Source organism: Mobula birostris, chromosome 2, assembly GCF_030028105.1.
Source record: "Mobula birostris isolate sMobBir1 chromosome 2, sMobBir1.hap1, whole genome shotgun sequence".
In the NCBI taxonomy this organism is placed as follows: Eukaryota; Metazoa; Chordata; class Chondrichthyes; order Myliobatiformes; family Myliobatidae; genus Mobula; species Mobula birostris.
Window position 1 is genome coordinate 94,665,329 of NC_092371.1, and position 27,547 is coordinate 94,692,875.

Below are 27,547 nucleotides of genomic sequence, written 5' to 3' on the forward strand. Positions count from 1 at the left end.
ATGACAACAAGAGGCACAAGGGTGGCAGAGCAATACTCACAACACGCTGGAGGAAGTCAGCAGGTCGGGCAGCATCTGTAGAAATGATCAGTCAACGTTTCGGGCCAGACACCTTCGTCAGGACTGAAGAGGGAGGAGGCAGAGGCCCTATAAAGGAGGTGGGGGGAGGGTGAGAAGGAGAAGGCTGGTAGGTGCCAGGTGAAAAACCAGTAAGAGGAAAGATAAAGGGGTGGGGGAGGGGAAGCAGGGAGGAGATAGGCAGGAAAGGTGAAAAAGGAATGGGGGAAGGCACAATGAGTAGTAGAAGGAGGTGGAACCATGAGGGAGGTGATAGGCAGCTGGGGGAGGGAAATTACCAGGAGTTGGAGAATTCATTGTTCATGCCCGGGGACTGGAGACTACCCAGACGGTATGTGAGGTGTTGCTGCTTCAACTTGAGTTTAGCCGCATCCTGGCAGTAGAGCAGGCCATGTATGGACGTATCTGAATGGGAACATGAAGCGGGGTTGAAGTGTGTGGCAACTGGGAGATCTTGTCTGTTCTGGCAGACAGAGCGGAGGTGCTCGACGAAGCAGTCCCCCAATCTGCGTCAGGTTTCACAAATGTAGAGGAGGCCGCACCGGATGCAATAGATGACCCCAACAGACTCACAGGTGAAATGTTGCCTCACCTGGAAGGACTGTTTGGGGCCCTGAATGGTGGCAAGAGAGGAGGTGTAGGGACAGGTGTAGCACTTACGCTTACAGGGATAAGTGCCTGGTGGGAGATCTGTGGGGAGGGACGTGTGGACCAGGGAGTCGCGGAGGGAACAATCCCTGTGGAAAGCGGAGAGGGGTGGAGAGGGAAAGATGTGCTTAGTGGTGGGGTCCTGTTGAAGGTGGCGGAAGTTGCGGACAATAATGTGCTGGATCCGGAGGTTGGTGGGGTCATAGATGAGGACAAGGGGAACTCTGTCCCTGTTGTGGTGACAGGAGGTGAGGGCCGAAGTGCGGGAAATGGAGGAGATGCGGGTGAGGGCATCATTGATGACGGCAGAAGGGAAACCATGATCCTTAAAGAAAGAGGACATTTGAGATGTACTGGATGGCAGATTAGCCAGAAATGATGCCATCAAAAGTGTCCTTCATTAAATGAGGAGCAGCTATATTTGCTTTGCTACGCATCATTCTTCTTTAATAAACTGAGGTTTTCTACTTCAGTTTCCAAAGCAAAGCGATACCAATGGCATTCAGGAACATTTAATGTTCATTCTGGTCGCATCAGACTGCACTGCCCTTCTCTCAAATGGTGCCCCAACGGGTCACCCCATTGTCTAGTATACATTAAACAAATCAGGGGAGAAAACACACCCTTGTCTAATGCCTCTCTTGATTTTTGTGCACTGACTGACTTCGCCATCTATTCTTACAGCGGCAGTTTGTTCCCAGTACAGATTTCTGATTAGGCGGAGGTCTTTCGAATCTAGATCTAGAGTTTCCTGTAATATTTCACATAACTTATTGTGCTTCACTTTATCAAATGGCGTTGTGTAGTCGGTAAAGCAAACAAACAAATCTTTTTGCACTTGAATAGCTCGTTCTGATAGTATCCTTAACATCAATATCGCATTTCTTGTACCTTTGTCTTTCACAAAACCACATTGTTCTTTACCTATTTCAGCTTGTATCTTACTTTTAGCTCTTGTCATCAGAATTCTTAGAAGTATCTTCATGATATGACTCATTAAACTTATGGTCCTATGTAATTCACGTTCTATTGCTTCAGCTTTCGTAGGAAGAGTGATAAATACTGATTTTTTTCGTCTTTTCTGGTATTGAGATTAACTAATTAAATACGTATTTTAATTATGTATTCTACGCCCCAGTTCCCATTCTATAAGTAATCTTGCTTCCATCTTTTGACCTTCTGATGGATTGAATTGCTTTTAATCTTCAAATTGGTCTTCATTCATTAAGTATACAATATGAGCAATTAATATTTAGATGGGAGAAGAAAATTAGTTTACAGTATGTCCTGTTAATAATTGTCCCTTGTAATAATGATCAGTGAGACACAGAATGTGTATTTACTACTAAGTAACTTCTATTCTTTCAACTAAAAACCATGCAGGTTCACAAACTAGCTACCTGTGTGTACCCTACTAGAATCTCTGACCCTCCATGAACAGTCAATGAAGAGAAAAGGTATTACCTGGGAAAGGAGTCTATGCTGGCAAGCGTTCCTTGTAGTCCCAATCTACACGTGTCCATGAGGCCCTCCTTATCCGTAATGGTTGGTCTCTGGTTGCTGGAGAGTTATCGCCCCTGTATATTTGGAGTTCCTGACTTTTATAGAGTTCCTTATCAATTGAATTGGTGGATCTCCATCCCATTGACTCAGGGTTACCTGACCTACCTGGCTCACCTTCTTACTGGTCATTGTACAAGGCTACAACCAAAATTGTTTCATGATTCTGCCCACCCCAGCCTTGTGTATTTGTCTTTCAACTCTGACTGGTCCAAACCAGTTATATGAACCAACCCAGACAAAGTCTAACAAGATTACGGATTGCTTCTTTGGTAGGTATGGCATTTTACATAATAAGTAGCTTCTCCTCAGAGAATGGTCTCAGGCTATGTCCACACTAGACCGTATAAATCCGTAACTGAAGCTTTTTCTCTTCATTTTGACCCTCTGTCCACACTGAAACAGTGTTTTCCTCCCCAAAAATGGAGCTTTTCTAAAACACTCCCCAGAGTGTTTAAATCTGAAAATGCCAGTTGGCCATTGTAGCGTGTATGGGGTAACTGGCTAATTTTAAAAACGCTGTCATGACGTGCCGGAACAAATGGTGGCAGCAGTGCGGCATTTCATTGTTTTCCTGAACGCAACCTCCAACACCACAACAACGATATCTGACAATAGATGTGTAACAGCCTAATGTAACATTGTATGGAAATACATGATAACACTGATGCAGACGTGTTTTATACATTTAACAAGGTGCTTTATTGATGTGGTGCTTTATTAATGTATTGCTTGTGCAAACATTCATTAGATGCAATTGTCACGTTTGCCCCAGTAACTCGTTTTATTGCACATGTTGTATACAGCAAAATAATACACAAAGACATGGCAAAAGTAAAGACAAACAAAATGAGGTAACAGCAAATTTCACTTTTGCCCAGTAACAAGCCTTATTGCGTTTAGTTGTAGCTGTCATCCCTTTCATCGGTGAAGAGACTATGGCTGTAAGAAATGTTTCTGGACAAACGTGCACCAAGTCTTTCGTTTGGCAATTTCCTTTTATGTTTTTCTAGTCTGTAACTGGACAAACGCGCACCAAGTATACCGTTTCCTCTTCGCTTGTTTTCTGTGTGTCCTGCGCATGCCCAGTAGGAGGAGATTTGCCCTAATATCCGCTTTAATGTGGACGGAGGTATTTTCAAAAACGCCTGGTGTGGACGCCTATCGTTTTTACACAAAACCGGCATTTTCATAATTATCCGGTCTAGTGTGGACACGGCCTCAGATTTAGCAGTTCAATACTTGAGATTCATTGTGTCAACATTCAATTGCTCTGATTAGATTGTTCCAGAGCAAGAATCAGTTCGGAGTCCACTCCCTTTACATAACAAATAGCTACTTGTCTGAGAATGGTCTCAGGTTTAGCAGGTCATTACCTGAAGCTTCTTGTGCCCACATTCAATTGCTGTGATTAGATTATCCAAGAGCAAGAATCAGTGTAGAGTCCACAAAATGGGGGGAAGCAAAGACAACTGATTTGTCTCCTTCTCCTGTCCATGATTAGACTGTAGTTTCTTCTGGCCAACAGTCCCTTATAAGGTGCGGTTTCTGTTGCTTCTTGCCCAGATCTTCTCTCCAGACATTCACTCCTGTTGCTGTTGTCATGTTACCACTCTTGAGTAAAACTTCTCTTTACTTTCTGAATGGAAGTATCTGCAGAGGGCATAGGGTTTGAGTATATGTTTACTTGATGGTGCCTCATAAAATAACAGATAAGACACGCAAGCAAAACACTCGGCAGTTTTAAAGTTCTATGCCCTGGTGTAATCCCAAACTGGATCAGGACCATTAAATATTGCCATCTAAATCTACTTGGGCTGATAAATTGAAGCTACCCAAATGTATTTAGACCATAAGACAAAGGAGCAGAACCAGCCATTCGGCCCATCGAGTCTGCTCCGCGATTTTATCATGAGCTGATCCATTCTCCTATTTAGTCCCACTCCCCCGCCTTCTCACCAAAACAGTTGATGCCCTGGCTACTCAGATACCTATCAATCTCTGCCTTAAATACACCCAATGACTTGGCCTCCACTGCTGCCCATGGCAACAAATTCCATAGATTCACCACCCTCTGACTAAAAAAATTTCTTCGCATTTCTGTTCTGAATGGGCGCCCTTCAATCCTTAAGTCATGCCCTCTCGTACTAGACTCCCCCATCATGGGAAACAACTTTGCCACATCCACTCAGTCCATGCCTTTCAACATTCGAAATGTTTCTATGAGGTCTCCCCTCATTCTTCTAAACTCCAAGGAATACAGTCCAAGAGCGGACAAACATTCCTCATATGTTAACCCTCTCATTCCTGGAATCATTCTAGTGAATCTTCTCTGTACCTTCTCCAACGTCAGCACATCCTTTCTTAAATAAGGAGACCAAAACTACCCACAGTACTCCAAGTGAGGTCTCACCAGCGCCTTATAGAGCTTCAACATCACATCCCTGCTCCTATACTCTATTCCTCTAGAAATGAATGCCAACTTCACTACGCCTTCTTCACTACGGACTCAACCTGGAGGTTAACCTTTAGGGTATCCTGTACAAGGACTCCCAAGTCCCGTTGCATCTCAGAACTTTGAATTCTTTCCCCATTTAAATAATAGTCTGTCCATTTATTTCTTCTGCCAAAGTGCATAACCATACACGTTCCAACATTGTATTTCATTTGCCACTTCTCTGCCCATTCTTTCAATCTATCCAAGTCTCTCTGCAGACTCTCCGTTTCCTCAGCACTACTGGCCCCTCCACTATCGTCAGCAAACTTAGCCACAAAGCCATCTATTCCATAATCCAAATCGCTGATGTACAATGTAGAAAGAAGTGGCCCCAACACAGACCACTGGTAACCGGCAGCCAACCAGAACAGGATCCCTTTATTCCCACTCTCTGTTTCCTGCCAATCAGCCAATGCTCTATCCACGTATGTAACTTTCCCGTAATTCCATGGGCTCTTGTCTTGTTAAGTAGCCTTATGTGTGGCACCTTGTCAAAGGCCTTCTGAAAATCTAAATATACAACATAAGGGTCTCGGCCTGAAACGTCGACTGTACCTCTTCCTAGAGATGCTGCCTGGCCTGCTGCGTTCACCAGCAACTTTGATAAAGTGTGTTGCTTGAATTTCCAGCATCTGCAGAATTCCTCTTGTTTGCTTATCCGCTGCATCTCCCTTGTCTAGCCTACTGGTAATTTCCTCAAAAAATTGTAATAGGTTTGTCAGGCAGGATTTTCCTTTAAGGAATCCATGCTGAGTTCTGCCTGTCTTGTCATATGCCTCCAGGTACTCTGTAACCTCATCCTTGACAATCGACTCCAACAACTTCCCAACCACCGATGTCAAGCTAACAGGTCTATAATTTCCTTTTTGCTTCCTTGCCCCTTTCTTAAATAGCGGAGTGACATTTGCAATCTTCCAGTCCTTCGGAACCATGCCAGAATCTATTGACTTTTGAAAGATCATCGTTAATGCCTCCGCAATCTCCACAGCTACTTCCTTCAGGACATGCGGGTGCATTCCATCTGGTCTGGGAGATTTATCTACCTTTAGACTATTCAGCTTCCTGAGTACTTTCTCTGTCGTAATTGTGACTGCACACACTTCTCTTCCCTGCCATCCTTGAGTGTCCGGTATACTGCTGATGCCTTCCTCAATGAAGACTGATGCAAAATACTCGTTCAGTTCCTCTGCCATCTCCTTATTTCCCATTACAATTTCTCCAGCATCATTTTCTATCGGTCCTATATCTACTCTCACCTGTCTTTTACTCTTTATATACTTGAAAAAGCTTTTAGTATCCTCTTTGATATTATTTGCTAGCTTCCTTTCATAGTTAACCTATTCCCTCTTAATGACCTTCTTGGTTTCCTTTTGTAAGGTTTTAAAAACTTCCCAGTCCTCTGTCTTCCCACTAATTTTTGCTTCCTTGTATGCCCTCTCCTTTGCTTTAACTTTGGCTTTGACTTCTCTTGTCAACCACAGTTGCATCCTTTTTCCATTTGAAAATTTCTTCTCTTTTGGAATATACCTGTCTTGCACCTTCCTTTCTTCTCACATAAACTCCAGCCACTGCTGCTCTGCCGTCTCTCCTGCCAGTGTTCCTTTCCAGTCAACTTTGGCCAGTTCCTCTCTCATGCCACTGTAATTTCCCTTACTCCACTGAAATACCGACACATCAGATTTTGGCTTCTCTTTTTCAAATTTCACAGTGAACTCAATCATGTTATGATCGCTGCCTCCTAAGGGTTCCTTCACCTCAATCTCTCTAATCACCTCCGGTTTATTACAGAATACCCAATCCAGTACAGCTGATCCCCTAGTGGGCTCAACAACAAGCTGTTCTAACAAACCATCTCGCAGATGCTCTACAAATTCTCTCGAGATCCAGTGCCGACCTGATTTTCCCAATTCACTCGCACGTTAAAATCCCCCACAATTATCATAACACTGCCCTTCTGACAAGCCTTTTCTGTTTCCTGTTGTAATTTGTAGTCCACATCGCTGCAGCTGTTTGGAGGCCTATAAATAACTGCCATCAAGGTTCTTTTACCCCTGCAATTTCTTAGCTCAACCCATGAAGATTCTGCATCTTCCAATCCTATATCACCTCTTTCTAATGATTTAATATAATTTCTTACCAATAAAGTCTCACCTCCCCCTCTGCCTACCTTCCTATCCTTCTGATACACCGTGTTTCCTTGGATGTTCAGCTCCCAGAGACATGCATCCTTTATCCACTTCTCAGTGATGGCCACAATATCATACCTGCCAATCTGTAGCTGTACGACAAGATCATCCACCTTATTCCTTATGCTGCGTGTATTTAAGTATAACACCTTAAGACCAGTATTTGGTACTTCTCGCTTTGATTTCACTGTAAGTTTATTGCACTACAACTCTGTTGCACTGCAACTTATCCCAAAGGCTACAAATTTGCCCCATCACTTGCCTGTCTTTCCTGACATCTTTACTGCTCACTATCTTAGATTTATTTCTGTTTTCCCCTTCCTCCGCTCTGTCATTCCGGTTCCCATCCCCCTGCCAAATTAGTTTAAACCCTCTCTAACAGCTCTATTAAACTTTCCCGCCAGGATATTGGTCCCCTTCAGGTTCAGGTGTAACCTGTCCTTTTTGAACAGGTCGTACTTCCCCTAGAAGAGATCCCAATGATCCAAGAATCTGAAGCCCTGCCCCCTACACCAGTCTCTCAGCCACGCATTCATCTGCCTGATCTGACTATTCTTGCCCTCGCTAGCACGTGGCACAGGTAGGAATCCTGAGATTACTACCCTGGAGGTCCTGCTTCTCAGCTTCCTTCCTAACTCCTGGAAGTCTCTCTTCAGGACCTCCTCCTTTGTCCTATCTATGTCATTGGTACCAACATGTACCAAGACAACTGGCTGCTCACCCTCCCCCTTCAGAATATTCAGGACCCGATCCGAGACATCCCGTACCCTGGCATCTGGGAGGCAACACACCATGCGGTTATCTCTATCAGGCTCACAGAATCTCCTGTCTATTCCCCTGACTATGGAATCCCCTATGACTACCACATTCGTCTTCTCCCTCCTCTCCTGCACAACAGCGCCAGGCTCAGTGCCAGAGACCTGGTCACCGTGGGCGTCCCCTGTCAGGTCATCCCCCTCAACAGCATCCAGAACAAGATATTTGTTGCTGAGGGGGACAGCCACAGGTGTGCTCTCCACTATCTGGGCGTTTCCCTTCCCTCTGTTGACAGTGACCCAGTTCTCTGATCCCTGTAGCCTAGGGATGACTACCTCCCTGTAGCTCCTGTCTATCACTTCTTCACTTTCCCTGATAAGTAGTAGGTCATCAAGCTGCAGCTCCAGGTCCCTAACATGGTCTCTGAGGAGCTGCATCTCGGTGCACCTGGCGCAGATGTGGCCATCAGGGAGGCTGGAGGTCTCCCAGGATTCCCACATCTGACACCCTGAACAAAGCACTAACCCTGCAGGCATGCTATCTAATTCTACAGGAATGAAACAGGAAAAATAAGTCTACTCACCCACTTACCTTGCCAAACAGATGAACTTATTAAACCGTTAGCTGTGAGAGCCCTGCTGTTCCTGTCTGTCTGGGCTGATTCGCAAGGGGGGGGGGGGGGAGAAAAAAAGAGTTGGTGCTTTGCTCTCACCTCTTCCCGTTTACCGCCGAAGCCCGTTGAAGCCAAAGCCCTACGCTCTGCTACCGCTCACTCCACTGCCCACTGTATAGGGTGGTCTCCTTTTTCAACTCTCCGCGCTGTCCTGTTGACGTCATGCGCCTGCGCAGTCTTGTCCTTCTTGCACTCAAAATTTTTTAAGAAAACTACCTTCCTTCAGAATTCAGCTCCCACGCCGCTCTGTAGTCCCGATCCAAAAGACAGCCGTTGGTAGCAACCTTTCTTTTTAAACTCTCTGCGCTGTCTTGTTGACATCACACGCCTGCGCAGTCTCGTCCTTCTTGCACTCGAAGAAGTTTTTTAAAAAACTGCCTTCCTTCAGAATTCAGCTCCCACGCCGCTCTGTAGTCCCGATCCAAAAGACAGTCGTTGGTAGCAACTATTTAACTTTTTATTACTTAGCAAGGAGTGAAAGCTGTCAACCCAACTGGAATCAGCACAAGCAACACAGTTTATTATAGCATAGAAATACCCAGACTGGTGACAAATAAATTGCTGAAGTCCATCACAATTTACTTTCCTGTTGTCTGCACAACACAAAACTTAGCACTGGAGCAGACCCTTTGATCCAGCATGTGTGCACCAGCAATAATACCAATCTAGCTACTCCTGTTTGAATGTGCTGCATATCCCTCTACATCCTCCTATTCATGTTTTTCCAACTACCTCCTAAACATTGCTATCAATCTACGCCTACCACCTTGCGTGGCAGGGTGTTCCACGTACCTACCATTCTCCATGTATCCTCTCACATCTCCTTTAAACTTACCCTTCCTCACATTAGACATATGCCTTCTAGTTTTTGACATTTTTAAACGTCTGGCAAAAAGATCAGCAACCCTAACCCTATCCCTCTTATAACTTTATATGCTTTTATCAGGTCACCCTTCAACCTCCAGCTATATAAAAACAAACAATCCGACATTGTCCAACCTCCTGTTCTGGATAACATACTCCAATTCAGGCAAAATGCTAATGAACCTCTTCTGCACCTTCTCCAAAGTCTCCATATACTTTCTATAGTGTGGCAACCAGAAATGCAGACAGTACCAAAGTTTTATACAGGATTTTCCAGCTTTTACATTTAGTGTCCCAACTGATGAAGCAAGCTTGCTGTATTCCTTGTTTACTACTCTGTCCATTTTGTGTTGCCACAGTCAGGGAGTTGTACATTTGCATCCCAAGATCAATGCTTCGAAGAGTCCTGCCATGTACTACATACTTTCCCCTTACCAACATGCATCATCATACACTTGTCCAGATTAAACTCTATCTGTCATCTATGTCCATTGACAAACTTCCTTACTAACCTCAACTCCACCAACTTTTGTGTCATCTGCAAACTTAATAATCAGACCATCTATAGCTTCATCCAAATTATTTGCGCAAAAAACAAAGAACTCCCAATCAGAAAAACACCCATGCACCGCCACCCAAGCCAGTCCTGTATCCAATTTACCATGTGACTTGATCTGCTGGAATTTTTGACAAATGCTTTAAAGTCAACGCCGACAATGTCCACTGTCCTATCCTCATCAATCATCTCCATTAACACCTAAACAAACTCAATCAACTTTGTGAGACAGAAAAATTCTCTTATCTGATTCCTTGTAAACTACACTGGAAAATCCATCTGCAGTACTTTTTTCTAAGTTGTGCTCAAAACTGTCATTTATGTCTGTACTTATTTTGTGCATACATGATTCATTTATAACACGTGGCAAAAGGTTAAAATCCATGGTTTAATGTAGTCGATTTTAGACACTGAATAAATTGATTCACTAACATGCAAATCTCCATCTGTTTTACCTCTTTGATTGTTTGATTTAAATCTGCATCTTGTTTCAACTGTCTCTGTTTTCCTTCAGTGTTTAGTCGCAGTAGAGAAGGCACGCCTTTTTCCATGCAGACTGGGGAAGCTTGTTTAGTCCCATTTATCTAAACCACATCCCAGCCTAGTGTGGTGCAGTTTGCATGAGGGATTCTTTTGAAAGAAGTTGGATTATATGAAAAGAACAGTCAAATTAATGAAACATGATTTTTTTTTTCCTTTGGGTTTCAGGTTCAGTTCAGTCCAGTTGCTAGGAGACTTGCTGTTCCATGTGTCAGGGGTGACTGGAAAGATGACAACAGAGACTGCCTCAGAGGATGATAACTTTGGCACCGCACAGTCTAATAAGGTGAAGCACATATTGATACGAGTGTTGTGAGATCTATTATGGGCTGTGCACACTTGTAAAGCCCAAAAATACAAGAGGACAAACATATACACAACACCATTGTTTAACTGACTCTCCCATTATCAATGATGTAGGGGCATAAGGAAAAAAATAATTATCTTTTTGTAAACATAAGAGATTCTACAGATCTGGAAATCTTGAGCAATGGTCAAAAAGTGCTGAAGGTCCTGATGAAGGGTAATGGTTCAAGATGTTGACTGTTTATTCCCCTTCTTTGATGCTGCCTGACTCGTTGACTTCCTCCAACATTTTGTGTATGTTGCTCAATGATCTTTTTGTACCTTGAGTGAGTGAACAGTGGAATAGGCTATTTGTACACTTGCTGTTCAAAAAGATTGTCATTTTCCTTCATGCCACTTTCAATAACTCAATATTCCTTGGTTCCCTCAATATCTACTATTCTGTTGTTGTTGGTTTTGGTCAGTTTAACATGCCTCGATGTGTCTTTCATGTGGGTTAACTCAGTGGACAGATCAACAGTTATATTAGCTGTCTGGGTCAGTTTACAAGTCATATGGACAAGCTGCTTTATCCGTTGAATTTGTGGACCTGGCTCTGAGTTGCCATTCACAGGGACTCCACGAAATATGTCCGGACTGGAATTTTTCTCTTGAAGAATGAAAGCTTAGAGGTGATCTGATAGAAATCTTATTAATGAAATAGTTCAGTCACTAAAGCACTCAGTTTTTTTTTTGTTTTGTTTTGTTAGTCTCCCTTCTCGCTTGTTTTACACCTCTCTGCCTATTACAGAGGGAGAGAGCCTGCGGCATGTCAAATTGTCGGGTGAATGATTAGTTTTTGTTGTTGTGTAGATCATGGTCTCTATCTTGGGAGCTTTTCTATTGCTTTCTTGTGGGTGTTGATGCTTTTTGCTGTCGTTAAGTGAGGGAGAATAGGGTTGATGCTGCTGCTTGTGCATGGGGGGAGTGGGGGTCTTTGCGGTTCTAACATTTTTACTGTCACTCATTCTTTGGGATATCCTTTTGTTTTTGTGGATGTGGAGAACAAGAATTTCAGGCTGTATATTATATACATTCTCTGACATTAAATGGAACTATTGAAGATAATTTCATTTGAGGAGTTCAAGATTAAGGGCCGTAAACAAAACAGTAACTAATAAATCTAAAAAGTAATCAGAAGGAAGTTTTGTTTATAACGTTAACAATGTGGAACGCGCTACCATGCGGAGTAGCTGAAGCCTGGATAGACTCATTATGAGGGAGAATAACAAGATATGTTGATGGGATTGGATGGTGAGAGATTCTTATTGAAAGTGAACAGAGGCACATTCCAACTGGGCTAAGTAAATTTGCTCTGTGCACAAATTTAGTATAATTCAATGTATCAGGTGGTACAAATTGTGGTTGATTATAACATGATCTTTTGTTCTTTCAGGCTATAATTACTGCACTTGGACAGGAGAGGCGGAATCGTGTACTGGCTGGACTGTATATGGGCCGTTCTGACACACAATTAGTGGTGCGTCAGGCCTCACTACATGTCTGGAAAATTGTTGTGTCCAACACTCCACGTACCCTCCGCGAGATCTTGCCAACACTCTTCACTTTGCTGTTGGGTTTCTTGGCCAGTACCTGCTCTGACAAGAGAACAGTGAGTTCAGACGTTAGTGATAAATGATTTAAGTATTGCTATAAATTGACTTGTTGGGATAACCTTCATTATATTGAGATCTTTGATTGTTTAGTCTACTTAGTAGCCCAAGGGTAATAATGATAATTGATAACAATAGCTGATTAATTGGTTGTCTGTTATATCCGACAATAACAGAGAAACCAATGCAGGAGAGGCTTTAAAGCGGAAAAGCCATTGCACTAGGGCAGTTCCACTCGACCTTGGAAGTCTGGGTCCAGTGGTACTAATAGTCGTTACAAATGAGGTCTTCCTTGGTTGTAGTGGATGACCACAACTACTTCTGTACCTTGTCATGCCCTTCGCTCTCCATGAGGTGTTGTAGAACTGCCTTCCAACAATTGGATCTCACTGTTGGTCTGACCGACCCACTCTGCTAGAACAGAGTTCACGTGCATGTCCCTATCTCACCAGGGTACAAGGCCCACCCTAGTTTAATCCATCTGAACAAGTGTTGTACTGGGTTGTGGCCACTGTCGCATACAAACAGCTACTTGGATCCACAGGTGAGAGCTGAGTATCCAGTGGGGACTAAAGGTGAGTAAGCGTTTCCAGAGTAGATATGACTATCCTCTACCTCTCCCTGGGCACCCCATATACCCCATCCTTGTACTGTAACTATCCTTCTTTCTGGACAGCTTAATTCCAGAAATTACTTCTAAACTGCTGCTTTTATTATCATAAATAATACACATGGAAATGTTAGAATGAAACAGGGGAGTTACTGTTTCAAAGTTCCAGTGAGCTGAATTGAATGCTCATTCAATTCAGTGAGCTGGGAATTCAATCTCAGTAGTGTCTGTGTCGTTTGGACTTTCTTTACATAGCTGCGTGGATTTCCTCTGGTAGTTCCAGTTCCCTCCCAAATCTGAAAGACAGCAGGTGCTGGTATGGTGGGTGTGTGATAGAATCGGGGTGGTGATAAGGGGAGAATGGGTTCCAAGAGGAGAACAGGATGGGGTTGTAAAACAGCAGAGACCCGTTAACCCAAGCCTCCTGTATTGTAATGAAATATCAGAAAAAAATCAAACTACTGCTGTCCTTGTATAACCATGATGCAAGTTAGTGAACCTTTGGTCTACTCCTGTCTCCTTGCTCAGGTTAGGATACTTGAATTGCACGCAGTACTTCAGATGTGGTCTTCCCATAACCCTGTGTAATCGAAGTAAGCTGTCCTTCCTACTGTACTCAGAACCACTTCCAGTGAAGGCCAGCATACCACTTACCCACATAGTCAGGCTGTCGAAATCACCTTGAAGCCTCATTGTGTCATCAACACGTGCCTGTCTCACTCAAGTTTCATACAAATATCACATTTAGTTTCTCATCCAATCAATGATAATACATTCTGAATAGCTGGAGCCCTGAGCACTGATCACTGTGGTACCAGACTAGTCACCGCCTGCCACTTTAAGTAAATCCTTTTTTGTTTCCTCGCAATCAAACCCCCTCGGAATCAGATTTAATATCACCAGCATATGTTATTAGTATATATTATATATGTTATATGATAGACATATATATAAAAGAACATAAGAAATAGGAGCAAGAGTAGGCCATCTGGCCCATTGAGCCTGTTCCGCCATTCAATAAGATCATGGCTGATATTTGTCTATTAAGTAGTTAAGTTAAAATAAATAGTGCAAAATAACAGAAATAATAGACAATGTGTGCAGGAGTAGGCCATTCGGCCTGTCAAGCCAGCACCACCATTCACTGTGATCATGGCTGATCATCCATAATCAGTATCCAGTTCCTGCCTTATCCCCTTAACCTTTGATTCCGCTATCTTTAGAGCTCTATCCATCTCTTTCTTGAAAGCATCCAGAGACTTGGCCTCCACAGCCTTCTGGGGCAGAGCATTCCATACATCCACCACTCTCTGGGTGAAAAAGTTTTTCCTCCACTCTGTTCTAAATGGCCTACCTCTTATTCTTAAACTGTGGTCTCTGGTTCTGGACTCAACCATCAGCAGGAACATGCTTCCTGCCTCCAGCGTGTCCAATTCCTTAGTAATTTTATATGTTTCAATAAGATCCCCTCTCTGCCTTCTAAATTCCAGAGTATACAAGCCCAGTCGCTTCAATCTTTCGACATATGACAGTCCCGCCATCCCGGGAATTAACCTTGTGAACCTATGCTGCACTCCCTCAATAGCAAGAATGTCCTTCCTCAAATTTGGAGACCAAAACAGAAGGACCTCTTTGCTCTTGTACTCAGTTCCCCTTGTTATGAAAGCCAGCATGCCACTAGCTTTCTTTACAGCCTGCTGTACTTGCATGCTTGCTTTCAGTGACTGATGTACAAGAACACCTAGACCTCGTTGTACTTCTCCTTTTCCTAACTTGACTCCATTTAGATAATAATCTGCCTTCCTGTTCTTACCACCAAAGTGGATAACCTCACATTTATCCACATTAAACTGCATCTGCCCACTCACCCAGCCTGTCCAAGTCACCCTGCATTCTCATAACATCCTCCTCACATTTCACACTGCCTCCCAGCTTTGTGTCATCGGCAAATTTGCTGATGTTACTTTTAATTCCCTCATCTAAATCATTAATATATATTGTAAACAGCTGCAGTCCCAGCACTGAACCCGGCGGTACCCCACTGGTCACCACCTGCCATTCCGAAAGGGACCCATTAATCGCTACTCTTTGTTTTCTGTCAGCCAGCCAATTTTCAATCCATGTCAGTACTCTGCCCCCAATACCATGTGCCCTAGTTTTGCCCGCTAATCTCCTATGTGGGACTTTATCAAAGGCTTTCTGAAAGTCCAGGTACACTACATCCACTGGCTCTCCCTTGTCCATTTTCATAGTTACATCCTCAAAAAATTCCAGAAGATTAGTCAAGCATGATTTCCCCTTCGTAAGTCCATGCTGACTCGGACCGATCCTGTTACTGCTATCCAGATGTGTCGTAATTTCATCTTTTATAATTGACTCCAGCATCTTTCCCACCACCGACGTCAGGCTAACCGGTCTATAATTCCGTTTTCTCTCTCCTCCCTTCTTGAAGAGAGGGAAAACATTAGTCACCCTCCAATCCACAAGAACCGATCCTGAATCTATAGAACATGGGAAAATGATTACCAATGCGTCCACGATTTCTAAAGCCACCTTCTTAAGTACCCTAGGATGCAGACCATCAGATCACGGGGTCTTATCAGCCTTCAGACCCAACAGTCTATCCAACACCATTTCCTGCCTAATATAAATAAAAAAGTAGTGAGGTAATGTTCATGTGTTTAATGTCCATTTAGAACTCTGATGGCATGGGGGAAGAAGCTACAGGTTTCCCCCGCCATCCGAAGGTAGAGCGTTCCTATGAAAGTCGGAATGTCGTAAAGCAAAGAAACAATTACCATTTGTTTATATGGGAAAATTTTGTGAGCGTTCGCAGACCCAAAAATAACCTACCAAATCATGCCAAATAATACATAAAACCTAAAATAACAGTAACATATAGTAAAAGCAGGAATGATATGATAAATACACAGCTTATATAAAGTAGAAATACTTTTCCACAATCATTGCCTGAACTGTTCTCCATAGCGAAAATCTCACGCAAGCGCCGTTGGCAAAAACACGGCGCAGGCGCTCTCCAATAACCTTTAAGCTATGAATCTGCCAAATAACACGTAAAAATACACAGCCGATATGAAGTAGAAATAATGTGTGTACTATGTAGTATCACTTACCAGAATTGGGAAAGCACGGAGCACACTGATGATGGTGTGTTAGACTTGTTGGAGTTTGTGTGGTGCAGTGGCCCCTGCCCTCCAGGCCGCCAAGCGATACATTGCCGCGAAGCATGCAGTGGTATAGTGGTAGCTGGGACGCATCCAGCACATCTTTAAGAAAAAGGCCGAAATAAGCAAGCTAATTAATTAGGTGCCGCCCAGCACATAATTGTCAGCCCAGATCAGTGCCGATTGCCGATTGTGTGGCCTCTGATCTGGGCCGACAATTACGTGTCGGGCGGCACCTAATTAATTAGCATGTTTATTTCGGCTTTTTTCTTAAAGATGTGCTGTGTGTCTCCCGGCTACTGCTGCATTCTCCACGAATCGGTATCTGTCCACGGCCTGGGTGTTGGGGTGGTGGGATACTGGGGTGTCATCTTGTCGTCTGTTTCCATTAGAGCAGGCAGCTCATCTTCTCCTATGACTGCCTGCCTCAATGTCAAAGGTCGAGGTTCGTCATCTGCTGTGGCTGATGTGGAAGGCTTGCTTAACTGCTGAGCCTCGTGCATTTTTCTATCATACAGTTCTTTGTAAACACTCAAACCATTCTGCAAATATCCCCTAAACCGACATACCCTTTCAAAATTAAAGTCGTACTTTATCATTACTCATTCGGTTTCAATTGTTATCCTTTCCTCATCCAATTGCATCAGCTCTTCATCTATCAGTTCTTGGTCGTAGGATGCCAAAACCTCTTCAACATCATCTTCGTCAGCTTCCACAAGCCAAACTCACTTAGTCCTTACTTCGTTCGCCATGATCGAAATGCTCAATTATGTCTAATTTTACTCAAGTGTAACTCCCTTACGAGCTCTTTCAGGCTTTTCCGATACCATAGAACTCATCTTGCAAATGGCTGCTCACAGGCATGTGTTTAAGCATTGCCGGCGAGAATGCAGTTCCGAATCCGGGAGAGAGCGGCTGCTCGGGGCGCGCGCTGCCTTTTATCGCGTGCTGATTTTTTTCGTGTGCTGCTTTTTTCATAACTGAAAACACCTTCTGTTAGCGAAAACAGGGAACTAATGTAGGTTTTTCGTAACAGTGAGGTTTAGTAAAGCGAACGTTCAAAAAGTGAGGGACACCTATATTCCTGAATAGCCGAGTGTGTTCCTTCAGGCTTCTGTGCTTCCTGACAGTAACAGTGTGAAGTGGGCATGTCTTGGGTGGTGGGGGTCTTTCATGATGATGCTGCCTTCCTAAGGCACCGCTCCTTGAAGATGTCTTGGATACTCCGGAGACACGTACCCATGATGGAACTGACTAGTTTTACACATTTTTGCAACTTACTTGGATCTTGTACAGTAGAAACCACCCCCCCCCATACCAAATGGTGATGCAGCCAGTCAGAACACTCTCCAGGGTACAATTGCCAAAGTTTTTGTGTGTTTTAGTTGACAAACCAAATCTCTTCAGACTCTTAATAAAATACCGCTACTGTCTTTCCTTCGTAAGGCTACATCAATATATTGCGTCCAGGTTAGGTCCTCAGAAATATTGACACCCAGGAACATGAAATTGCTCATTCTCTCCACTTCTGAACCCTTTATGAGGATTGGTTTGTTTTTCCTCACCTTACCCTTTCTGAAGTTCACAATCAGCTCTTTGGTCTTACTGACATTGAGTGTAAGGTTATTCCTGCAACACCACTCAACTAACTGGTATATTTTACTCCTGTTGCCCTTTTGTCACCATCTGAAATTCTGCCAACAATGGTTGTATCATCAGCAAATTTATAGATGGTATTTGAGCTATGCCTAACTACAGTCTTGGGTGTAGAGAGGGTAGAGCAGTGAGAGTACCCACAGCAGTATATCACCTATAATCTAATGTCTGCACACTAACCACTTAATCAAATGTCTTCTAAATGTTCAGATACAATCATCCGGTTACATCCTGAAAACTGAAAGGGAAGTTGTCAAACACAGTTTGCATTTCGTACGTCCATGCTGATGTACAACACAAAAGTTAGCATGCAAGTCCAGCAAGCAACTAAGAAGATGGGCATGTCTGGACATTTTGTTGTAACTGTACGGGGCACAAGGCGCAAGTTTAACCAAAGGTGAAACACTGCAAGTTGAACGACACACAGTGGCGCAGCTAGCTCAGCTGCTGCCTCATAGCACCAAAGGCCCACGTTCAATCCTGACCCCTGGTACTGAATGCATGTTCTCCTTGTGAATGTATGAGTTTGCTTAGGTGCTCTGATTTACAGGAGGTTAATTGGCTACTGTAAATGACCCCTGCTCTATGTGAGTGGTAGAATCTGGAGAGAGTTGATTAACATGGGGTGAATAAAAGTGGAATGAATGTAAGTTTAGTGTAAATGGCAGTTGGTAGTTGACATGGACCGTGGTGCAAAGGGTACCTGTCTCTCTACAGTTTGATCTCTGATATACATGTGTAAGTAACAGTGCAGAGAAAGTTTGCTTGATTGATTCCTGGGATGAAGCAGTTGTTTTATCAAGAAAAGTTGAGCAAATAGGACCTTTGCTCATTAGAGATGAAGAAGAATAGGAAATGATCTTACTGAACTGCAAGATTCTGAGGGTCTTTTCAGGCTATTTCCCACCATAGGAGAATCCTAAAACTTGGGAGCATGGATTCAGATGAAACAATTGCCCATTTGAGACATTGAGAAACTTTTATCCCCTTCTGTAGCTTGTAAAATTTGTTCTGTATTCTTATCTGATTTGGCAGGATGAGGTGTTTGTAAAGGAGGCATTGTATACATGTTAAACCACAAGAAATCGCTTTATTAAAGTTATATAAGACAGATTACAGAAAGAAAAACATATAGAAACATAGAAAACCTACAGCACAGTATACAGGCCCTTCGGTCCACAAAGTTGTGCCGAACATGTCCCTACCTTAGAAGTTACTAGGCTTATCTATCATTGTCAGTACGTTGCATCTGGAATTTTCCAGTTGGCGGATGATTTCTCTCCACGCCACTTTGACATATTGGGAAATCATGTACGTGGCAAGTTACGGCAAGTTACAGCAGTGGTTTGCCATTGCCTTCTGCCAGGTGAGTTTTTTTTTTAAAGAGATTACCAGCTCTTAACCCAGCACGGATGGAGAGCGTGCGAGGGAGCCGGCTGGATTCGAACTCAGGACCTCTCACCCCGAAGTCTGGTGCTGATGCCAGTACGCCACCAGCCGGCAGGCTTACCTATACCTTATGTTTAATGAGATACTAGTACAGAAAGTAAACTAATACTTATCGTCCACTTAATCTGATCTGCACAATGACGCAAGAAACCAGATTTCACAAACTCCTTAAACTTGAAGTACTGTGTTCAGTTCTGGTCACCTCATTACAGGAAGGATATAGATCCTATAGGGAGAGTGCAGAGGAGATTTACAAGGATGTTGCCTGGATTAGAGGGTGTACCTTATGAGAATAAATTGAATGTACTTGGCCGTTTCTCCTTGGAGCGACGGAAGATGAGAGGTGACCTGATAGAGGTGTATAAGATGATGAGAGGCATTGATTGTGTGGATAGTCAGAGACTTTTTCCAAGGGCTGAAATGGCTAACACAAGGGGGCATAGTTTTAAGGTGCTTGGAAATAGGTACCGAGGGGACGTCAGGGTTAAGTTTTTCACACAGAGACTGGTGGCTGCGTGGGTTGCACTGCCGGCGGTGGTGATGGAAGCAGATACAATAGGGTCTTTTAAGAGCCTCTTAGATAGGTACGTGGAACTTAGAAAAATAGAGGGCTATGCACTAGGGAAATTCTAGGCAGTCTGTAGAGTAGGTTACATGGTCACACAACGTAGGCTGAAGGGGCTGTAATGTGCTGTAGATTTCTGTGTTCTATGTTAAACTAGTACATTCCTGTGATAAGCTACAATTTAGCTCCTGCACATGATCTTACCTTCCCCAAACACGTATTCATCATCATCTACTCTCAGGGCTGTAGACTGGTACTCTTTTCGTCAAAGCATTCCCACTTTGAGGCTAACAACATTTTGTCTTTACAAACATCTATTTTATTTCAGCATGTATCAAGGAGGAATCAAATTAACTCTTTCCGTACATCTTCACATGCTCTTTGCAAGTGTAATTCTTTGCAATTCCGTATTTTAGACAGATAATAGACCGTTAAATATATTCATGGATGAGATAGATATTTGATTATGGAGACAAATAGGCACATAGATTATAGGAAAATGGAGGGATTTGCAACAGGGAAGGGTTAGATTGATCATAGAGCAAGGTATAAGGTCAGCACAGCATTGTGGGCCAAAGGGCCTGTACTGTAGTGGGCTGTGCTGTTCTATGTTATAAAGAGGGACAAATCTTGTCTGACAAGTAGTGAGACAAAATGTACCTATTGGGCAGTGTAGTAAGAGAAAGAGAACGCTAGAAGAAAAGGCTCTCAACAGTTTGGGTGGGGGGAGGGGTGGGATGGAAGCAAAAATCCGAGAGTTGTAAATGAACTACCAGAGGAGGTTCCCCTGCTGCTCAGTGAGTCTTCAACATGCATCATGTTGGAGTTTTGGCAGGAGGAATGTGACAAAATTATAACACTTTACATACTGGTGTTCCAGTAAGGCAAGATGAAATAAACCAATATACACTCAGTGGCAACTTTATTAGATACGCCTATTCACCTGCTCCTTATCTCATCAGCAAATCAGTGCATAAAAGCATGCAGACATGGTCAAGAGATTCAGTTGTAGTTCAGACCCAACAGCAGAATGGGGAAGAAATGTGATTTAAGTGATATTGACCTTGGACACATAAATGGTATGTTGCCTCCCAGGTGCCAGGGTCAGGGACATCGTGGATCGTGTCCACAGCATTCTGGAGGGGGAGGGAGAGCAGTCAGATGTCTTGATATATATTGGTACCAATGGCATAGGAAGGAAAAGCAAAGAGATCCTGAAAAGAGAATGTAGAGAGCCAGGCAGAAGCCTGAGAAGCGGGACCTCCAGGGTAGTAATTTCTGGATTGCTGCCTGTGCCACGTGTCAGTGAGGGTAGAAACAGAATGATTGGCCGATTAATGAGTGGTTGGTGCAGGGGACTGGGCTTCAGGTTCTTAAATCATTGGGATCTCTTCTGGGGGAGACACGACTTGGACAAAAGTGACGGGCTGCACCTGAACTCAAGTGCGACCAATATTCTAGCAGGCAGGTTTGTTAGAGCTGCTGGAGAGGTTTTAAATTGATTTGGCAGGGAGATGGGTACCGGAGTAAAGGGACTCGGGGTCCAACGGATGGTAAAAAAGCAAATATAGCATACATTCAGACTGTCAAGGAGGGCAGGACAAAATAGCAGCCAGCAAGGTGGCTATCATTGCAATAGGGAATCAAAAAGGGTAGCAAATGCAGCACTCAAAGTGTTATATCTCAAAGCATGGGATACAAGAAATAAGGTGAATGGTCTGTTGTGCAAATACAGATTGTCAGGTATGATGTTGTCATCACAGAATCGTGGCTGAAGGATGATTGTAGTTGGGAGCTGAATGTCCAAGGTTACACATTGTATCGGAGAGATAGGAAGGTAGACAGAGGGGTCGTGTGACTACTGGTAAAGAATGGCATCAAATCAGTAGAAATAAGTGACATAGGATCGGAAGATATTGAATCCTTGTGTGTGAGTTAAGAAACTGCAAGGGTAAAGGGACCCTGATGGCAGTTATATACTGGCCTCCGAACAGTAGCCAGATTAGAGTCAAAAGGGCAATGTTATGGTAGTCAGGGAAATTTCAACATGCAGTTCAATTGGGGAAAATCAGGTTGATAATAAATCTCAAGAGTGAGTTATTGAGTGCCTACAAGATGGCTTTTTAGAGGAGTTTGTTGTTGAGTCTACTAGGGGGATCAGCTATATTGGATTGGGTGCTATGTAATGAACCGGAGGTAATTAAGAAGTTCGAGGTAGAAGAACCCTTAGGAAGCAGTGATCACAATATAATTGAGTTCAACTTGAAATTTGATAGGGAGAAAGTAAAGTCTGATGTAGCAGTGCTTCAGTGCAGTAAAGGAAATTACAGTTGTATGAGAGAGGAGTTGGCCAAAGTAAATTGGAAGGAGCTGCTAGCAGGGATGACAGCAGAGCAGCAATGACGTGCGTTTCTTGGAAAAATGAGGATAGATGTATTCCAAAATCGAAGAAATACTCAAATGGCAAAATAGTACAACGGTGGCTGACATGGGAAGTCAAAGCTAATGTAAAAGCAAAAGAGAAGGCACTCAACAAAGCAAAAACTAGCAGGAAGACAGAGGAGTGGAAAGCTTTTAAAACCCTTCGGAGAGCAACTAAAAAATCATTAGGAGAGAACAGATAAAAGATGAAAGAAAGCTAGCAAACAATATAAAAATGGATAGTAAAAGCTTTTTCAAGTATGTAAAATATAAAAGAGAGATGAGAGTGAGTGTAGGACCGCTAGAAAATGAGGCCGCAGAAATAATAATATTGGGAGACAAGGAGATAGTTGATGAATTAAATAAGTATTTTGCATTAGTCTTCACAGTGGAAGACACTAGCAGTGTTCCAGGTGTTGAAGGGTGTGAGTGCAGAAAGGTGAGTGCAGTTACTATTACAAGGGAGAAAGTGCTCAAAAAGCTGAAAGACCTAAGGGTACATAAGTCACCCAGGCCAGATGAGCTGCACCCTAGTGGTAGAGATTGTGGCAGCATTAGTAATGATCTTTCAAAAATCATTGGACTCTGGCATGGTGCCAGAGGACTGGAAAATTGCAAATGTCACTCCACTCTTCAAGAAAGGAGGAAGGCAGCAGAAAGGAAATTATAGACCAGTTAGCCTGACCTCAATGGTTGGGAAGATGTTGGAGTCAATTGTTAAGGATGAGGTTTTGGAGTACTTGGTGACACAGGACAAGATAGGACAAAGTCAGCAAGGGAAAAATCTTGCCTGACTAACCTGTTGGGGTTCTTTGAGGAGCTTACAAGTAGAATAGATAAAGGGGATGCAGTGGATTTTGTATATTTGGACTTTCAGAAGGTGCCACACATGAAGATGCTTACCAAGTTAAGAGCCCATGGTATTACAGAAAAGTTACTAGCATGGTTAGAGCATTGGCTGATTGATAGGAGGCAACAAGTGGGAATAAAAGGATTCTTTTCTGGTTTGCTGCCAGTGACTAGTGGTGTTCTGCAGGGTTTGGTGTTGAGACCACTTCTTTTTATGCTGTATATCAATGATTTAGATGATGGAATAGATGGCTTTGTTGCCAAGTTTGTAGATGATACAAAGATTGGTGGAGTGGCAGGTAGCATTGTGGAAACAAGTAGGCTGCAGAAGGACTTAAGACAGATTAGGAGAATGGGCAAGAAAGTGGCAAATGAAATAGAATGTTGGAAAATGCATGGTCATGTACTTCGATAGTAGAAATCAATGTGCAAACTATTATCTAAACGGGGAACAAATCCAAAAATCCGAGAAGCAAAGGGACGTGGGAGTCCTTGTGCAGAACACCCTAAAAGTTAATTTGCAGGTAGAGTCAGTGGTGAGGAAGGCAAATGCAATGTAGGCATTCATTTCACGAATACAAGAGCAAGGATGTGATGCTGAGGCTTTATAAGGCACTCAAGATGAGGCCTCACCAGTATCATGAACAGTTTTGGGCTCCTCATCTAAGAAAAGATCTGCTGGCATTGGAGAGGGTTCAGAGGAAGTTCACAAAGATGATTCCAGGAATGAATGGGTTAATATACGAGGAACGTTTTATAGATTTGGGTCTGTACTGAAATTTAGAAGGATGGGGGGGGGGGTCTCATTGAAACCTTTTGAAAGTTGAAAGGTCTAGACAGAGTAGATGTGAAAAGGATGTTTCCCATGGTGGGGGAGTCTAGGACAAGAGCGCACAGCCTCAGGATAGAGGGGTGTCCATTTGAAACAGATGTGGAGCATTTCTTTAGCCCTTGGTGGTGAATTTATGCGATTTGTTACCACAGGCAGCTGTGGAGGCCAGGTCCTTGGGTGTTAAGGCAGAGCTTGATGCGTTCTTGATTGAATATGGCATCCAAGGTTATGGGGAGAAGGCTGAGGAGTGGGAGAAAAACGATCAGTCATGATTGAATGGTGGAGTAGACTTGATGGGCCTAATTCTGCTCCTATATCTTGTGGAATAATTGTTGGTGCTAGACGGGGTGGTTTGAGTATTTTGGAAACAGCTGATCTCCTGGGATTTTCATGCACAATGATCCCTAAAGTTTACAGGAAATGGTACAAAGAACAAAAAATTATTCAGTGGATGAAAACACTTTGTTAATGAGGAAGATCAGAGAAGGCTGGACTGGTTCAAGCTGACAGGAAGGCAACAGTAACTCAAATAACCATCAGTTACTATAGTGCTGTGCATAACACATTGAACCTTGAAGTAGATTTGCTACATCAGCAGGAAACCACACTGGTTTCCTCTCCTGTATCAAATAAAGTGGTCATTAAGTGTATGTGTGATGTGCTACTGAGTAACAGGCAACCTTGCATAAATCACAAAGCAATCACCACTAGCAACTGTTGCCTTCAGTTCAAGTGTGCTTCAAAATTGTGCATTTATGGTGCTGAACTGTTAACAGGGCTATAATTTTGTTAGTTCTGTACTGAGGAGGTTGGATCTGCTGGCAAAGGTGATAGTTTGAATGAGGTTACACCAGCTGTCATATAACACTTGGTCCATGTTAAAATGGTAAAATGACTCATGTTGCAAATATTTAAGCCAAGCTCATTGTGTGATCAATCCTCTTCACCTTTATTGAATGTTTTCCAGATTTGAGCAAAAATACCATTTAGCAATGTGGTCAGTGTTCAAAGGCAAATGGGCCGAGTTCTGATGTTCCCATTACCATGTGCTGCTTTTTGCTATTTCATAGCAGCTACTTAGTTATGCATCTCCAGGGATGTGACAATTGGATGTTCAGATACCAATGCCATTCCCATTGTTGGATTTTGGACTTTTCCAAGTTGATTCTGATCAGTGCAGTTTGCATTACAAATTTCCTTAAGCTAGTTTGATAATTAGATTGCTATAGATGATGAAACCTTTATAGCTGTAAAACGAAATCACTCAGATATCAAATTATTCGAACAAATGAGACAAACCAAAGAATGGTTGTGTTCAGAGGTGCTACACCGTACTGTGTAATGTGGTTCATGTGGAGGGTTTGATCACCTCAAAACTCTCATGAATTCTGAAATCTGGAAGGGTTTTTATTAACAAGTGATTCATCTTCCACCTGCAGATTGCGGCAAGAACGTTGGGTGACCTTGTACGAAAACTTGGGGAGAAGATTTTGCCAGAAATTATTCCAATCCTGGAAGCAGGGTTAAAATCAGAGAAGAGCGATGAAAGGCAGGGTGTTTGTATCGGTCTCAGTGAGATCATGAAATCCACCAGCAAAGATGCGGTGAGTATATCATGTCATATTGAGTTTGAATCATTGCTCTCCCTAGCCAGTCCATGGTGGTTGTTAAAATGAAGGGGCAGGATGGACCCAGAGGGCTCCCACAGGGTGGGTGGGAGGCACTATGGTTCCTCTGGGGAGAGGGTTTTGTACATCAGCAAATAGAAGCTAAACTGTTGACTCAACTGATAAACTTTAATTGAACTTAAGTGAAAATGGAGCAAAGGTAATGACATCACCCTCAAATTTTGCATTTAGCCATACTTGCCCTAGTTTTAATTTCTACTTCAACTTGGCCTTCCCTTCTCATGAATCTCTCCCTCAGACTGCCCATATTCACGACTGCCTCTGGACATAGCAATTCATGTTCTGTTATTGTTTATTTTTATTGTTTTCCTGTGTCAATCATCCCCATTCCTTTCTGAAGGCCAGACCTTTCCTTCCAGTGCTGGAGGAAAGGTTTCTGCTAAATTTCTGAACAGTTGCACTTTCAAATTCCCAGCAATTCAGATGATCTCCCATTCATCTCAATGTGTATACAACTACTGATCTGCTCAATTGCAATAAAGATTTGTATTTCTGTAGGAATGACAGCACAGCAAAATTCCCAAGGATCCTGACAGGATTATCTAACAGATGTATTAAAGTGAGGCACAAGTATTAGCAGCAAGAGTAAGCCACTTGGCTCCTTGAGACTGCTGCACAACTTAAATTGGATCACTGGTGATCTGACTGCAACTCTCAATTCTCATCTACTTCCAGAGGCCTTGCTCATCAAATATCTGTCTACGTCTGCCTTAAAAATATTCAAAGACTCCTTCCACTGCCTTGTGAGGGAGAGATTTTCTATCATTCAAAGTTTTGGACAGTCAAATGAAGCTTGAGTCAAAGAGGTAGATTTGAGGAGCATTAAAGGTGGAAAGTGGGGCTGAGAATTCTGGAGTTTGGGACCTTGAGGCTAAGATACACTAACAAGGGAAGGGTTAAATCTGGAGATGATTCAAAGGATGGTTGAGGATTTCAGCGGTTAATGACCTGGGTGATAAAAGTGGTCTTCATTGTGGCACAGGTGTGTGGCTGCACCTGACCTTAACCATGTTCTTTAATTAAAGTCATTACTTCTTCACACCAGTCTCTACTTTGGAATAGCCACCCTTTCTGCATTACTGTGAATGCAGATTTGATTTTGTGAGGTGAGCAAATAGTTGAACAATTCTTGTGGGGGTTTGGTTTTTTAAAATTTTTTTTCAGTATGTCGCACCAGACAGTCAGCCATTCTTGTCTGGCGCGTGGTGTCAGGATTGGTCTCCTTTCGGATTAACTGGGTCACGATATGAACGTTCCTGACTGGACCCTTTTTTTTTTTACGAGGCCGAGTGGCTAGCTCGACGCTCAACCCGGCACGGATGGAAAGCATGCTCGGTGGGGATGGGGGGACGACTTGGATTTGAACTCGGGAGCCTTCGCTCCAGAGCCCGGCGCTGATGTCATTGCGTTACCAGCCAGCCACTGGGATTTGGAAGAAAACAAAAAAATACCACATCCTGTTCATCTCTGCAAGTAATGGATAATTATACATTAGAATGCACAAGATAATCTTGCTTTCTCTTCATTGCTGTCAGTCCAACTTCCCTTGTTAGCTGATATGGTCATGCTTTCCTCTTGGGTACAGCTCTCATTCCTTCAACCGATAGTCATTTATGTTATTTCTGAAAATTCTGCCTCACATTCCAAAATCTGATATTTATTATTCAGTCATGCGATATAGAGTATTACTGATTCTGACTATTTCGCTCCTCTCCCACTAGGTACTTGTTTTCTCTGAGTCGCTTGTTCCCACCGTGCGGAAAGCTCTCTGCGACCCCCTCGAAGAAGTCCGAGAAGCTGCTTCAAAGACGTTTGAACAGCTTCACTCAACAATTGGGCATCAGGCCCTTGAAGATATTCTTCCATTCCTTCTGGAGCAACTTGTAAGTGTTGGAGCAGGGGAAGTGCAGATCCAGATGTGTTTATACTTTTGCATAAGCTTTGGAATTTCTTCCCTTGGTGATTCTACCCCTCTT

The 27,547-nt window shown here is 43.1% G+C and overlaps 1 protein-coding gene across 1 annotated transcript in view; it reads left to right on the forward strand.

Moving 5' to 3' along the window:
* The window catches only part of gcn1 (GCN1 activator of EIF2AK4), a 182,798-nt gene that overhangs the window by 122,367 nt on the left and 32,884 nt on the right, over positions 1-27,547 (forward strand). Inside the window, exons 43-46 of the mRNA XM_072245240.1 lie at positions 10,527-10,644; positions 12,100-12,315; positions 25,323-25,487; positions 27,293-27,454. Coding sequence (XP_072101341.1) covers positions 10,527-10,644; positions 12,100-12,315; positions 25,323-25,487; positions 27,293-27,454 — 661 coding nt within the window. The remainder of the gene's footprint in view (positions 1-10,526; positions 10,645-12,099; positions 12,316-25,322; positions 25,488-27,292; positions 27,455-27,547) is intronic.